At 39.2% G+C, this 15043-nt stretch overlaps 1 protein-coding gene across 1 annotated transcript in view; it reads right to left on the bottom strand.

Annotated features, from left to right (window-relative positions):
• Positions 1–15043, bottom strand: part of NFATC3 (nuclear factor of activated T cells 3) — a 134869-nt gene that overhangs the window by 7873 nt on the left and 111953 nt on the right. Inside the window, 2 exon segments of the mRNA XM_082711664.1 lie at positions 3265–3301; positions 3304–3368. Of these exon segments, the coding sequence (XP_082567790.1) occupies positions 3265–3301; positions 3304–3368 (102 nt within the window).

Consider the following 15043-nt stretch of genomic DNA (forward strand, 5'->3'; position numbering starts at 1 on the left):
AAACTACATTTCCCAACTTCCCCTTTGTACATAGGTACGGTCATATCATTTGCTTTCTTCCAATGAAATGTGAACAGAAGTGATGTGTGCATCTTCCTCATCCCAGGCTCAGTAACTTCTTCCCTTCCTTCCCCCATACCTCTTGCTTTGGGCTAAGACTCAAGTCAAAGTGGTAACTCTGCTTTGATCATACCTAAGGAAACAGAGGAACAATTAAATAAAAGGCATCCTGATCTCTGAATTAGCATGAAGTGTGGGAGAACTTCCAATGTGGTTAAGCCATTGCATTTTGGAATCTCCATTAGAGAGACTACTATTTATTAACAAAAATAAAACTCATCACCATAAAGGTAACAGAAAGAATATTTAATTAGTTTAAGCAAGAACCAAGATAACCAGCTTAAGCTCTATCATGCCAAGTTTTTAACTAAGTCATTTTAAACTTCGACCTAACGTTAGACAGCTTTCAACCACAGGATAAAATGAAAACATATGTACAAAGATTAGAAGGTATCTTTCACTTTTTTTTTTTAAAAGATTTTATTTATTTATTTGACAGAGAGAGATCACAAGTAGGCAGAGAGGCAGGCAGAGAGAGAGAGGAAGGGAAGCAGGCTCCCCGCTGAGCAGAGAGCCCGATGCGGGACTTGAGCCCAGGACCCTGAGATCATGACCTGAGCCGAAGGCAGCAGCTTAACCCACTGAGCCACCCAGGCGCCCTATCTTTCACTTTTTAACAGTAGCTTTACTACTAGTAAAGGGAAATTATGACACCTTTTTTTTTTGTTTGTTTTTTTTAAACCACACCTGACAGGGCAATCAGTCCCCTTATTCCCAGACAGGAGAGTAAGTCTTTCTTTTTAAGAAAGCTCTTATGTGTGTGATACTATACTCAGTATCATACAGATCTTTCCTCTAGAAAAGGCTGTAAGTCAAAACATTCTTCAAAGACAAACATTAAATCTCCAGCTGAGTAAACAGTACACAGGTACCTAAAAGTGTATTCAAGTATCAGCATGTATCCTTTTATATCAGCAAAACTGAAATGTGAAAAAATAAAAACCAAAACCCACTTGTTTTTACTTTGTGTGAAGATGTTGGATTCAGAAGAATTTTAAGATTGTAAGATTCCTTCCCTCTCCCTATTTTTTTTTTTTTTTGCATATTGTACATTTTCTCTGGATAATCTTGTCCATTTCTATATACCGTTGACTCCCAAATCTATAGCCTCCAGGGACCCAACCTGAGCTCCAGAACCATAAATCCACATGACTCATTCCAGCACTTGTGCTATAGATCCTATGTATTTGCCTCTTCAAGACTTACTCCAAAAATTTTCTTCACACTTCCAGCTCTTCAGTCAATCTACCCACCTTCTCTCCTGGATCTTTCTCATTGTTACTAAGTATGGTAAGGCTCTCCACCTTAAACAAGCAAGTAAACAAAAATCCTAGATCCCACATAGTCCTCTATATCTAATTTTTTTCTTTCACTGTTTAACATCTTTCTTTTTTTTTTTTTTTTAGATTTTTAGATTTTTTAAAAAATTTATTCATTTGACAGAGATCACAAGTAGGCAGAGAGGCAGGCAGGGAGGTGGGGGGGGAGGCTTCCCACCAAGCAGAGAGCCCGATCACAGGACCCTGAGACCATGACCTGAACCGAAGGCAGAGACTTTAACACAGGCGCCCCTCATTGTTTAATATCTTAAAGGAGTTACATACACTGCCTGCTATTTCATGTTTCTGTTCTTACCTCCCGTTCACTCCTTAGTCATACACTGATCCCTTCATTGCAAAGAAACACTTCTTACCAAGATCACTAGTGACCAACTTACTTGTTGCTTCACACACAGGAAGAGCAATGGGGTAAACTCTAGAAGAGATAAAACTTTAATTTTGGTTCAGCTGTGATATAACTAGAGTGATTTACTTAATCTTTCTTCAACTGATCTTCTCAACCATTATATGAGGAAATTCATTTAAATCTTTCTGGTTATAGGAAGGAAGGTGGGGAGGGTGGTCAAAATAGCTGAAGGGGATTAAGAGATAAAAACTTCCAGCTATAAAAATAGTGAAGTCATGGCGTTGTATTGTAAGCAGAGGAAATAAAGTCAGTGATACTGTAATAACTTTATATGGTGCTATATGGGACAAGTCTTAACCTGGGGAATCACTTTAAATGTATAAAAATATCAAATTACTGTGATGTACATCTGAAACTTAATAGGATATGTATGTCAGTTACACTTCAATTAAACAAAAAACCCTTAAGGTTATAACTCTCCTTAAAGAAATACAAGAATTTAGTTGCCATTTTTATTCCTCTCATGGCTAGAGACAAGGATGATATGAGACCAGGGTAGGCTCAGCTTCTGGGAGAAGCCAGTGTTTGGGTGCCTTATCTGATGAGGCTTTAGCATCCTAAATATAAGGATTTGGGTAGTCCCCTTCCAAACCTAAATTCATTAAAATTAAATTCAAACGGCATTTTGAGAATTAAAATTTGTGTATTTATAATTTACACATATATAATATACAATATAACTTGTATATTTACAATATATGATTTGTGTATTTATAATCACATATGTTCTCGAGTGGCTTTCAGAGTCTTTGAAGAAAGGGGCTGTGTGACAGCAGGGAGAGCTATGTTCCTGGTGAGTTGCTGAGGAAGAGAGGCCTGAGGTCTAGCCCTTCCCTCACACAGACTTCATTTCTATGGATTCTTTCCAAATGGAATCCCAGAAGCACGATCAGGAGTGTAAACACGGGCCCACAAGTCAGGCTCAGGGTAAATGATTCAAGTTGCCTGTGGCAGGCAGATAAAATTTCCTGCTTTATTTCTGTTTCATATTGCCTCACAACAAAACATGACCAGAAATCAGTAGGCTTATACACCTGATTTGGTAACCAGGTTTACTCAGCACCCAACCCACAGAATCCTTTTTATCGCTGCCCCCCCCCCCCGCAAGCCATAGAATTCTTATAGATGGGCTTCTCTGCTTTGATTTAATAAATTTAAATACTTGCTTTCTATTCAAACTCAGATTAAATTTCTAAACACTAATGTAAGAACCTTAGTGTGGTTAGATTTAAAAAGCAGAGTCTTGTAGTCAAAGTGTAGCTCCAAAGATAATGAGTGAACCTATCAAGAAGACTGCCCGTGTATACCCCATCCTCTGTAGCACATGCAAATCCAGCCACTGCATGCAAATACCAGATTTGGGTATAAAAACAATGACACATTTCAATCAACACTCACCCTCTAGATTCTCCAGAAAGGAGCTGGACATGAGAGCTCACTGTGGTTAGGCCATTTCTCTGCTGAACCTGATGGCTGGTGTTCCAAGTCAGACATAAACTGGTCTGTGTCAAAGAAGACAACATCACTACTGAATGGAACAAACCAGAGAATAACTTAATCTACTACATGCCCAGCCTGTTTTTTCTATAATCAAGAGGAATTTAAGCATCCTTTATCTGTCAATCACTATATAAAATGGCTCCCCACATTTTATTAAATAATATGAATACTGGAGTCCAGAGAGTTTAGATAATGGCTAACTTACTTCCTAAAATTAAAAGGGCAAAAAAACTTCAAAAGTGACAATGATGGTTTCAGCAATTTTATTTTTATTTACTTATCTTTTTAAAGTAAACTCTACCCCCAACATGGGTCTTGAATTCATGACCCCAAGATCCAGAGTCACATGCTCTACCAACTGAGCCAGCCAGGCACCCTGATGTCAGCAATTTTATATGACAGATTTAGTTTTAAGCAAAAGAGTTTTTAGGTTGGGTCTATTAGCAGTTCCCAAATATTTATCTATGGCGATATCAGAATTATTTGGGCACTTGATAAAAATAGAAACTCCTAGGTTATACTTCAAACCACAGAATCAAAATGCCAAAGGGCAAAAGCTCAGAAAACTATATGCAGAGGTAAATTTGAGGGTTATGGAGGAGTATTTTTTAAATTAAGGGCCACATTTATTAGCAGGTTATAAAGTCAATTCAGCAAATTGAAAACAGCATGTTTTCAAAAATAAATAGAACAAGATAGAAGATAGGCTGCATTTTCTTTTAAAAAAAAGTTAAGAATTGGCTTCTGAGACTTTCATGTTAGTTGTATATGTATTTTTGTTAGGTCCTAGGTCATGCTATAAAACTTACTTCTTATTGTATGAAGCTATCGAAAATGTTTGAAAGTCACTGTATTCAAGAGTTACTGCTGGTCAGTTTTGTGATAATGGCTGACATGTTCAGAGTTCTAGTTAGAGAGCCAAACACAACAATGCAAAGCCTCCTCCTCTGGCCTATAAGGAATTACTTTTAGCCATTGCTTATTCAACCTCAAACAAAAGGATCTAACCTTTAGATTCCAGAAAAATGCTTATTTTTATCTTAGCACAGAAGAATCTGTATATAGTCTCTGTGAACAATAATTAATGCCCTTGTCTTAGGCTGATAAAGGAGGTAAAACAAAGGAGGAGCCAATCTGTGCAAAATGCAGCCTCAATTAAGGGGTCAAAACAAAACAAAACACTACAGCCAGAAATCCTTTGTGCTTACAGGCAAAAATTTTCTTAAGCTTCTTTATTACTAAATTGAGATCACTCACCAAGTTCTCAAAGAGGATTTAAGGACTACAGTGTATGAAGTATTTTAGAGACTGAATATACATAGTCAAAAGTCTCCTTTCTGAGGATGCCCAATCTGCCTAACAGAATCTTCTAAAAACAATGAGGGTATAGACCTATGTGATTCCAGATACATCAGCAAATAAATAAGAAGAAAGAAGCAAAGGAACAAAGCTAAGAGGCCAGCAGACCCTAGTGACTTTTTTTTTTTTAAAGATTTATTTATTTATTTATTTGACAGGCAGAAATTAAAAGTAGGCAGAAAGGCAGGCGCAGAGAGAGAGGAGGAAGCAGGCTCCCTGCTAAGCAGAGAGCCCGCTGCGATGCGAGGGCTCTATCCCGGGACCCTGAGACCATGACTGGAGCTGAAGGCAGAGGCATTAACCCACTGAGCCACCCAGGTGCCCCAACCCTAGTGATTTAATGAGCTGATTTATGCAATGATAATTTCATATTGTGCTTATGAAAATGTGCAGTCCTCAAGACATCTTTCTAGTTCCTTGAAACACTGTTGACAGCTTCACAAAATACCTGATTCATTTCCTCCTATCAAAAACACTGACAAAAAACTTGAAGAAGAATTAACACCAATCCTTTCTTTCTTCAAGATTTATTTATTTGAGAGAGAGAAAGCATATACATGTGGGGTTGGAGAGGGGCAGAGGGAGAGAGAGAATTTGAAGCTGATTCCCATCGCAGCCCCATACAGGGCCTATCACAACCCTGAGATCAAGATCAAGAGGTGAGATTAAGAGTCAGAAACTTAACTGACTGAGCTACCTTAGCACCCCAATACCAGTCCTTTTTTTTTTTTTAAGACTTTATTTATTTATTTTACAGACAGAGATCACAAGTAGGCAGAGAGGCAGGCAGAGAGAGGGAGCTGGGGAAGCAGGCTCCCCGCCGAGCAGAGAGCCAGATGGAGGGCCTAATCCTAAGACCCTGAGATCATGACCTGAGCTGAATGAAGGCAGAGCCTTAACCCACTGAGCCACCCATGCGCCCCATTCCTTTCTTAAACTCTTCCAAAATATTAAAGAGGAAATATTTCTTAACTCATTCTAAGGCCAGCATTATTGATACCAAAGCCAGACAAAGACACTACAAGAAAACTATACAATATCCCCTGTGAATACAGGTGCAAACATCTTTAACAAACACTAGCAAACTGAATTCTGCAGTATACTAAAAGTATATATCATGGCCAAGTAAGCTTTATTGAAAAGCATTGAATGTAATTTACTACACATTATTAGGATGAAGGATAAAACACTACACAGTCATCTTAATTGATGCAGAAGAAGCATGTGACAAAATTCAATTCACTTTCATAAGCACCCAATAAACTACGAATAGAAGGAAATTTCCTTAACATGATGAAGACCATATATGAAAAACCCACATCATACTCAATGGTGAAAGACTGAAAGCTTTCCCTCAGGAACTTGACAATGATGTCCACTCTTGCCACTTTAATTCAACATGGTCCTAGAATTATTTTTTGTTAAGATTTTATTTCTTTATTTAATAGAGAGATACACAGCAAGAGAAGGAACAAGCAGGGGGAGTAGAAGAGGGAGAAGCAGGCTTCCTGCCGAGCAGGGAGCCGGATGCAGGCTTGATCCCAGGACCGTGGGATCACGACCTGAGCCGAAGGCAGACGGCTAATGACTGAGACACCCAGGTGCCCCTGGTCCTGGAATTCTCAGCCAGAGCAATTAGGCTAAAGAGATAAAAGCCATCCAAATTGTAATGGAAGAGGTAAAATTATCTCTTTTCATAAATAATCTTATACATAAAAAGCTTGAAAGAACTGATATACAAAAAATATTAGCACTAATAAATTAAGTTATAGTTATAAGATATCAACACACAGGGATGCCTAGGTGGCTGGGTCAGTTAAGGGTCTGACTCCTGGTTACTGGTCGTGTTGTGATCTCAGGGTCGTTGGATCAAGCCTGGCATCAAGTTCTGTGCTCAGTGTGGAGTGTGTTTCTCTCTCTCTCTGCTCCTCCCTGGCTCGTGTTCCCTCTCTCTCCAATAAATAAAATCTTAAAAAAAGGGGCACCTGGGTGGCTCAGTGGTTAAGCCTCTGCCTTCGGCTCAGGTCATGATCCCAGGGTCCTGGGATCGAGCCCGGCATCTGGCTCTCTGCTCAGCGGGGAGCCTGCTTCCTCCTCTCTCTCTCTCTGCCTGCCTCTCTGCCTACTTGTGGTCTCTGTCTGTCAAATAAATAAAATCTTTAAAAAAAAAAAAAAATCTTAAAAAAAAATCAACACCCAGAATTAGTTGTACTCTTTTTTTAAAAAGGATTTATATAGGGGCGCCTGGGTGGCTCAGTGGGTTAGGCCGCTGCCTTCGGCTCGGGTCATGATCTCAGGGTCCTGGGATCGAGTCCCGCATCGGGCTCTCTGCTCTGTGGAGAGCCTGCTTCCCTCTCTCTCTCTCTGCCTGCCTCTCCGTCTACTTGTGATTTCTCTCTGTCAAATAAATAAATAAAATCTTTAAAAAAAAAAAAAAAAAGACTGTTCTTGTTTAAAAAAAAAAAAAAAAAGACTGTTCTTGTTTAAAAAAAAAAAAAAAAAAAGGATTTATATATTTGAGAGAGTGAGTGAGAGAATAAGGGGGAGGGGCAAAGGGAGAGGGAGAGACAATCCCACACAGACTCTGTGATAAGCACAGAACAGATGCAGGGCTAGATCCCATGACCATGAGATAACCATCTGAGCTGAAACAAAGAGTCCCATGCCTAATTATGCACTATCAAGGTGCCCCCAGTTGTATTTTATATACTTTCAGTGAACAACCCAAGAAGGAAATTTAAAAATCAACACCATTTACAATAATATCAAAAAGAATAAGATATTTAGGAAAGAGCCAAGGAAGCATAAGATCTGTATGCTGAAAACTAAACATTGTTTAAAGAAATTAAGGTTTCTAAATAAATGGAAAACATCCCATGTTCATGGATTGGAAGACAATATTGTTAAGATAATAACACTATCCAAAGCAACACAGAGATTCTATGCAATTCCTAACAAAATACCAACGGCATTTTATTTTTTTTTTTTAAGATTTTATTTATTAATTTGACAGACAGAGATCACAAGTAGGCAGAGAAGCAGGCAGAGAGAGAGGGAGAAGCAGGCTCCCTGCTGAGCAGAGAGCCCGATGCGGGGCTCGATCCCAGGACCCTGGGATCATGACCTGAGCCGAAGGCAGAGGCTTTAACCCACTGAGCCACCCAGGCACCCCACCAACGGCATTTTAACTGAAATAGAAAAACCAATCCTGAAATGCATACGGAATCTCAAAGGACCATCAAAAGCCAAAACAGTTTTGAAAACAAGAACAAAGATAGAAGAGTCACATTTCCTGACTTCAAAACTTACTATAAAAGCCACAGTAATCAAAACAGTGTGATACTGGCATAAGGACAGATACAAAGACCTCGGGAACAGAACAGAGCCCAGAAACAAATCCTCATAATATATGGTCAATCCACTTTCAAACAAGGGTTCTAAGACCATTAAATTGGGGAAAGGCAGTTTTTTCAACAAACACTCCAGGGAAAAGTGGATATCCACATGAAGAAGAACGGAAGCCGGACTCCTATTTCACACCATATACAAAGTTAACTCAAAATGGATCAGACATTAAACAAAAGAAGTAAAACTTTTTTTTTAAAGATTTTAAGATTTTTTAAGATTTTATTTATTTGATAGAGAGCGAGTGAGCACAAGTAGGCAGAGCGGGAGGCAGAGGGAGAAGAGAAGCAGGCTCCCCAATGAGCAGAGAGGCCAATGTGGGGATCGATCCTAGGACCCTGGGATTATAACCTGAGCCAAAGGCAGACCCTTAACTGAGTGAGCCACCCAGGCGCCCCCAAAAGAACTAATATTATAAAACTTTTTTTTTAAGATTTTATTTGTCAGAGATAGAGAGCGAGAGTGAGCACACACAAGCAGGGAGATGGGTAGAGGGAAAAGCAGGCTCCCCGCCAAGCAAGAAGCCCGATGTGGCACTGAATCCCAGAATCCTGGGATCATGACCTGAGCTGAAGGCAAAAGCTTAACTGACTGAGCCATCCAGGCATCCCTATAATTCTTTTTTATTTTTTTTTTTAAGATTTTATTTATTTATTTGACAGAGAGCTCACAAGTAGGCAGAGAGAGGAGGAGGGAAGCAGGCTTCTCGCTGAGCAGAGAGCCTGATGTGGGGTTCGATCATGAGAGATCATGACCTGAGCTGAAGACAGAGGCTTAACCCACTGAGCCACCTAGGAGCACCACCCCTTATAATTCTAAGAAGAAGAAAACACAGGGCAAATCTTCATGACCTTGGATTAGGCAATGATTTAAATATAACACTAAAAGCACAGGCAATAAAAGAAAACACAGATAAGACCTTATCAAAATATCAAAGGACAATATCAAGAGAGTAAAGAGAGAACACAAAGAATGGGAGAAAATATTTATAAATAATACATCTGATAAGAGCTTAATATTCAAAATATATAAAGAATTCCTATAACAACAAAAACAATGAAAAAGATGGCTAAAGACTTGACTAGACATTTTTCTTTTTTCTTTTTCTTTTTTTTTTTTTTAAGATTTTTATTCATTTGACAGAGATCACAAGTAGGCAGAGAGGCAGGCAGAGAGAGAGGAGGAAGCAGGCTCCCCGCCAAGCAGAGAGCCCGATGTGGGACTCAATCCCAGGACCCGGGACCATGACCTGAGCTGAAGGCAGAGGCTTTAACCCACTGAGCCACGAGGTGCCCCTTGACTAGACATTTTTCAAAAGAAGAAACAGAAATGACCAATAAGGGAGGGAGAAGCAGGCCCAGGGGCCTGATGCAGGGCTTGATCCCATGACCCCAGGATCACGACCCGAGCTGAAGGCAGACGCTTAACAACTGAGCCACCCAGGCGTCCCTATTTATTATTTTTTAAAGATTTTATTTATTTATTTAAGAGACAGTGACAGAGCACAAGATGGGAGGAGAGGGAGAAGCCGTCAGGCTCCTTGCTCTGGGAGCCTGACGTGGGTCTCCATCCCAGGACCCCGGGATCATGACCTGATGACCTCATGACATGAGCCAACAGCAGATGCTTCACCAACTGAGCCACCCAGGTGCCTGTGTCACAGCTTTAAATAGCATATGCACACTAACAACTCTCAAATTTTTATCATCAGTGTATAACTCACTTCCAAACTCTAGACTCGTTGACCCACATGACTACTTGATATCTCTACATGAACATTCAACAAATTTCTTAAATGCAACACATTTAAAACCAAACACCTATCTTTCCCCAAAACCTACTCCAACTATAGCCCTCCCCATCTTAGCTGATGGCAACTCCACCTTTCTAGTTTCTCAGGAAAAAAAGAAACAAACAAACAAAAACATTGGTGATGATTTTAACTTCCTTCTCTCACACCCTGTATAGAAATCTGTCAGGAAATGCTATTGGCTTTACCTTTAAAATATATTCAAAATCACACCATTTCAAAGCTCGTATACTGCTACCACCTAGTCTAAATCATTTCTGGCCTGGACTACTACAATAGCATCTTATCTGGTCTCCCCGTTTCTGCCCTCGCTTCCCTGCAGTCCTTTTTCTAACCAGGAGCCAGAGCAGCCCAGCTAAAACCTAAATCAGATCACAACTCATCTGATCAAAACCTTACAAGGGCTCTAAGACTCTCCACAGCAGTTCTTTTTTTCTGGAGAACTTTTAAGGGTGTATGCAATTGTCAAAACAACAATAATTCTAAAATGTTTCTTGCCTTTATCACTGTCACTCTCTCATGACTCTATAGTGGAGACTTCCAGTGGAGCTACACAGTCTTTGACAGCTTCACAGCTGGAATGGAATGTGCGCCTGTTTTTAAAAGCTCTCAGATTTAGCTTCTAATACAATAAATACTGAAAGATATAAGCCACATAAATAAAAGTTCTTGTTAATCCTCAGTAGCTCATCAGATTATAAAGGAGTCTTGAAACCGAAAAGATTGAGCCCTACATGCTTTGGTTCCCGGTTACTTCCCTGAGGCCATATCCCACTCCTTTCCCCCAGATCCCTCTTGTTCCAGCCTCTCTGGCCTCACTGCTACTCTTCTTTACTAAAACCAGGCATGTTTCCACCTCAGGGTCTTTCCTCTGGCTGTCACTTTTGCCTGGAATACTCTTCCTACAGGTATTCGCATGGCTTATTTCCTCATCTTCAAGTGTTTGATCAAATGTCTCCTCATCAATAAGAAGTACTTTCAGATTGCTCTACTCAAAACTACAATGTGCTCTCCACTTTACCCTTCCCAACACCCCAAACATCCTTTACCTTGCTTGCTCTTTTTCTGTTTTCACAGCACTCCCAACACATTTTATAAAGTACTTAATTATTGTGTCTATTGTTTATTGTCTGGCTCCTCCCACTAGAATGCAAGCTCTGTGAGGGTAAGATCTGTTTTATCCACCAAGGGCCTCTAACAGTAGTATTTAGCATATAATAGGCACTTGATAAATGCTGTTTGAATAAACAAATGAATACAACTTAATGCATAAGTAGACAAGCAATAGTTAAATTAATGTAATCAGCTTACAAACTTTACGTATGCAACAATTCATATGACATGAATTGGTGTGACACTGTAAAAATCACTGGTCAGATCACAATATAAAGAAATTGCCAACAAGATTATGTGTTCTTTCATTCACACTACTGAATTTCTTTTATTTATTTATTTGACAGAGACAGACAGCGAGAGAAGGGATACAAGTAGGGAGGTGGGAGAGGGAGAAGCAGGCTTCCCGCTGAGCAGCGAGCCTGATGTGGGGCTTGATCCCAGAACCCTGGGATCATGACCTGAGCGGAAGGCAGATGTTTAACAGCTGAGCCACCCAGGCGCCCTAATACACTACTGAATTTCTAATTCAAGGTTGAAGATTTAAAATTTAAAATTTTCTATTGTGAAAAAGTTCAGAGAGAGATACAAATATACAGGGAAGTTAAGTATTAGATAAAGTTGGCAGTTTAAATCAAATGGAGGGGTGCCTGGGTGGCTCAGTCAGTTAAGCAGCTGCCTTCAGTTCAGGTCATGATCCTGGGGTCCTGGGATTGAGCCCTGCATCGGGCTTCCCACTCAGTGGGGAGCCTGCTTCTCCCTCTCCCTCTGCCTGTCCCTCCCCCTGCTTGTGCTCTCTGTCAAAGAAATGAAATCTTAAAAAAAATAAAATAAAATGGAAAAACAATTATTTAATAAAATAATGTTTGACAACTAGGTAGCCATCTGAAAAAAGTAATATTGGATCAATTCCTCATACATTCCACCAAAATAAATTCCTGCTCTAAAACCACTTATAGATGCTTAAATATACAATATGATAATAAGGGACTTAATTTGTTCTAACTCTTGCTTATGTAAAGCTAGAATGTCTGTCCCACCACTCTCCACTTGATCTTAGCCAAAAGGCCGAGAAGCGATGTCCCACCACTCTCAACCATACCCAATCTTCCACCACAACTTAAGAGTTTGATACTTTTCTTCCTGCACAGATAAGACAGGCTAATGATAGGTAATGTTTAAAAAAAAAAAAAGTCAGACATCTTCAAACACGAAAGAATGTTAAATTTTGTTAACTCATAGCTCAATGAGCTTAGGAACTTAACACATAAAGGGCTTCTACATACTTGAGTATATTCAACCTACGTTTTATCAAAAGCTAAGATCCGTGGCTAGAGGTAACCTTGTCACACACAAAGGTAACCTCTGGCATTTTTAACATATGAATGTATGACTTTTTCAAAGATTTAAAAAATCATGGAAGCTATGGGAAACAAAACAAATGATTCAGAAGTTATATAAATGTAGAAATGCCTGGATAGCTCAGTTAGTTAGGCATCCAACTTTTGGTTTTGGTTCAGGTCAGTGATCTTGGGATCGGACTGAGCCTCTGTCAGGATCTGTGCTCAGTGGGGAGTCTGCTTGGGATTCTCTCCCTCTCCCTGCCCTGCTCATGTGCATGCTCTCTCTAATAAATTAATAAATCTTAAAAAAAGTCATATAAATGTAAACAAAACTTCTTCATGGGAAGAATTCATGTTACATTGGGAAAAATTTTGTTAACTCATAGCTCAATGAGCTTAGGAACTTAACACATAAAGGGCTTCTACATACTATAAATCAGTAAGACAAGGATCAATAATCTAATAGAAAAGTAAATACCAACAGAGAGGTAAATACCAACAGAGATGACAAATTTGTGACAAAGATTTTCTCTTTAGCATGTAAAAAGGTACACTAGCTTAACTCCTAAGTGAAATGTAAACTAAAATTATACTTAGAAGCTGTTTTCCACTTAACCCACTGGCAAATATGTCTGACAACAGAATGTGCTGGTGAAGGTACAAGAGAAACAGATACCTTCTCACAATGCCAGTGGCAATGTAAATTAGTACAATTTTTATGAAAGACATCTGACAATCTTTCCCAAATTGTCTAGCAATCTTACGTCTAGGCATTTATCATATACATATACACAGGTATCTATAAAAAGATAGGAAATTACATTTGTCAAAAGTTTTTTATTGTACTTATTAAAGGTACAGCTATATTATGGAATATTTTATTAAAAATATCTCCCAATTAAGTTTTTGTTACAGTACTGAAAATTCTAAGACTGAATATATGCAAAAAGCAAAATGCATCACATTAGTAAAAATAAGGGAAAAATGTATACAATTGCTTATAGATGCTTAAAATACCCTTGAAGTGACAGCCAAGAACCTGGTAATTCCTCCAACTGTCCATACGGAGGACAATTACATACATAGGAGAGAATATTTTCTGTGTATGTACTGTGTTGTAACCTCTGGCATTTTTAACATATGAATGTATGACTTTTTCAAAAACCAACGTTCATTTTTAATTTTTTTTTTTAAGAATTTATTTATCTGACACACAGAGAAGGCTAGAGAGGGAACAAAGGTAGGGGAAGCAAGAGAAGGAGAAGCAGGCTCCCTGCTGAACAGAGAGCCCGACATAGGGCTCCATCCCAGGACCCTGGGATCATACCTGAGCTGAAAGCAGATGCTAACAACTGAGCCACCCAGGCACCCCCAAAACCAATGTTTATATCTTCAGCAACACAAATACAGTCAAATTTTAAAATTCTCATTCCACATAAAACCACTTACAGATGCTTAAATATACAATATGATAATAAGGGACTTAATTTGTTCTAACTCTGGCTTATGTAAAGCTAGAATGTCTGTCCCACCACTCTCAACCATACCCAATCTTCCACCACAACTTAAGAGTTTGATACTTTTCTTCCTGCACAGATAAGACAGGCTAATGGTAGGTAATGTTTAAAAAAAAAAAAAAGTCACACATCTTCAAACACGAAAGAATTACTTGAGTATATTCAACCTATGTTTTATCAAAAGCTGATCCATGGCTAGAGGTAACCTTGTCACACAAAGCCAGACAATTACCAGTTACCATCAAACCATAAAAGCTGAACTGGTGAGCTGAAAATTCATTTCTCACTTAAAATATTTTTGACTTTGTGAATGATCCTTCTCCAAAGGGAGCTCAAAAAGAAGATACAAATTTTTAAAATTGAGTACAGCTTTAGACACTGGCTTTGTACCTTACGCATGACAGACACAAGGAAGTTACTATGTTTATTGTGTTTACAAAGGTGAGATTACATAAAGTAATCAATTATAGCTATTTCAGAAACCACTAAACATTTGAGACAATCTAAATTTCAGGCAGAATTGGATTCAAATGCCAGTCCCAGTGTTTATGGCCATGTAATGCTGGGAAAGTAGTTAAGCTTTCTGAGCCACTTCTCTAAAAAATAAAACTAGTAATACATTTTTCACAGATTGTTGGGAAGAAATAATGAGCTACTGTCACACTAGCAAAATGGCTAGCACCGAGCACAAAACATGTTTTATCATCAAGAATAATAACCACAATTCGCTAATTTTTTTAAAAATTTTTAAAAAGATTTTTATTTATTTATTTGACAGAGAGAGATCACAAGTAGGCAGAGAGGCAGGCAGAGAGAGAGAGAGGAGGAAGCAGACTCCCTGCTGAGCAGAGAGCCCGATGCAGGACTCGATCCCAGGGCCCTGAGATCATGACCTGAGCCGAAGGCAGCGGCTTAACCCACTGAGCCACCCAGGCGCCCTCGCTAATTATTTTTTAAAAAGATTTTATTTAGGGGCACCTGCGTGGCTCTGTGGGTTAAGCCTCTGCCTTCAGCTCAGGTCATGATCTCAGGGTCTTGGGATCGGGCTCTCTGCTCAGCAGGGAGCTTCCTCCTCTCTCTCCTCCTGCCTCTCTGCCTGTCTCTCTGTCAAATAAATCTCTCTCTCTCTC

The sequence above is a fragment of the Mustela nivalis genome (genome assembly GCF_964662115.1).
Source record: "Mustela nivalis genome assembly, chromosome: 18".
Lineage (NCBI taxonomy): Eukaryota > Metazoa > Chordata > Mammalia > Carnivora > Mustelidae > Mustela > Mustela nivalis.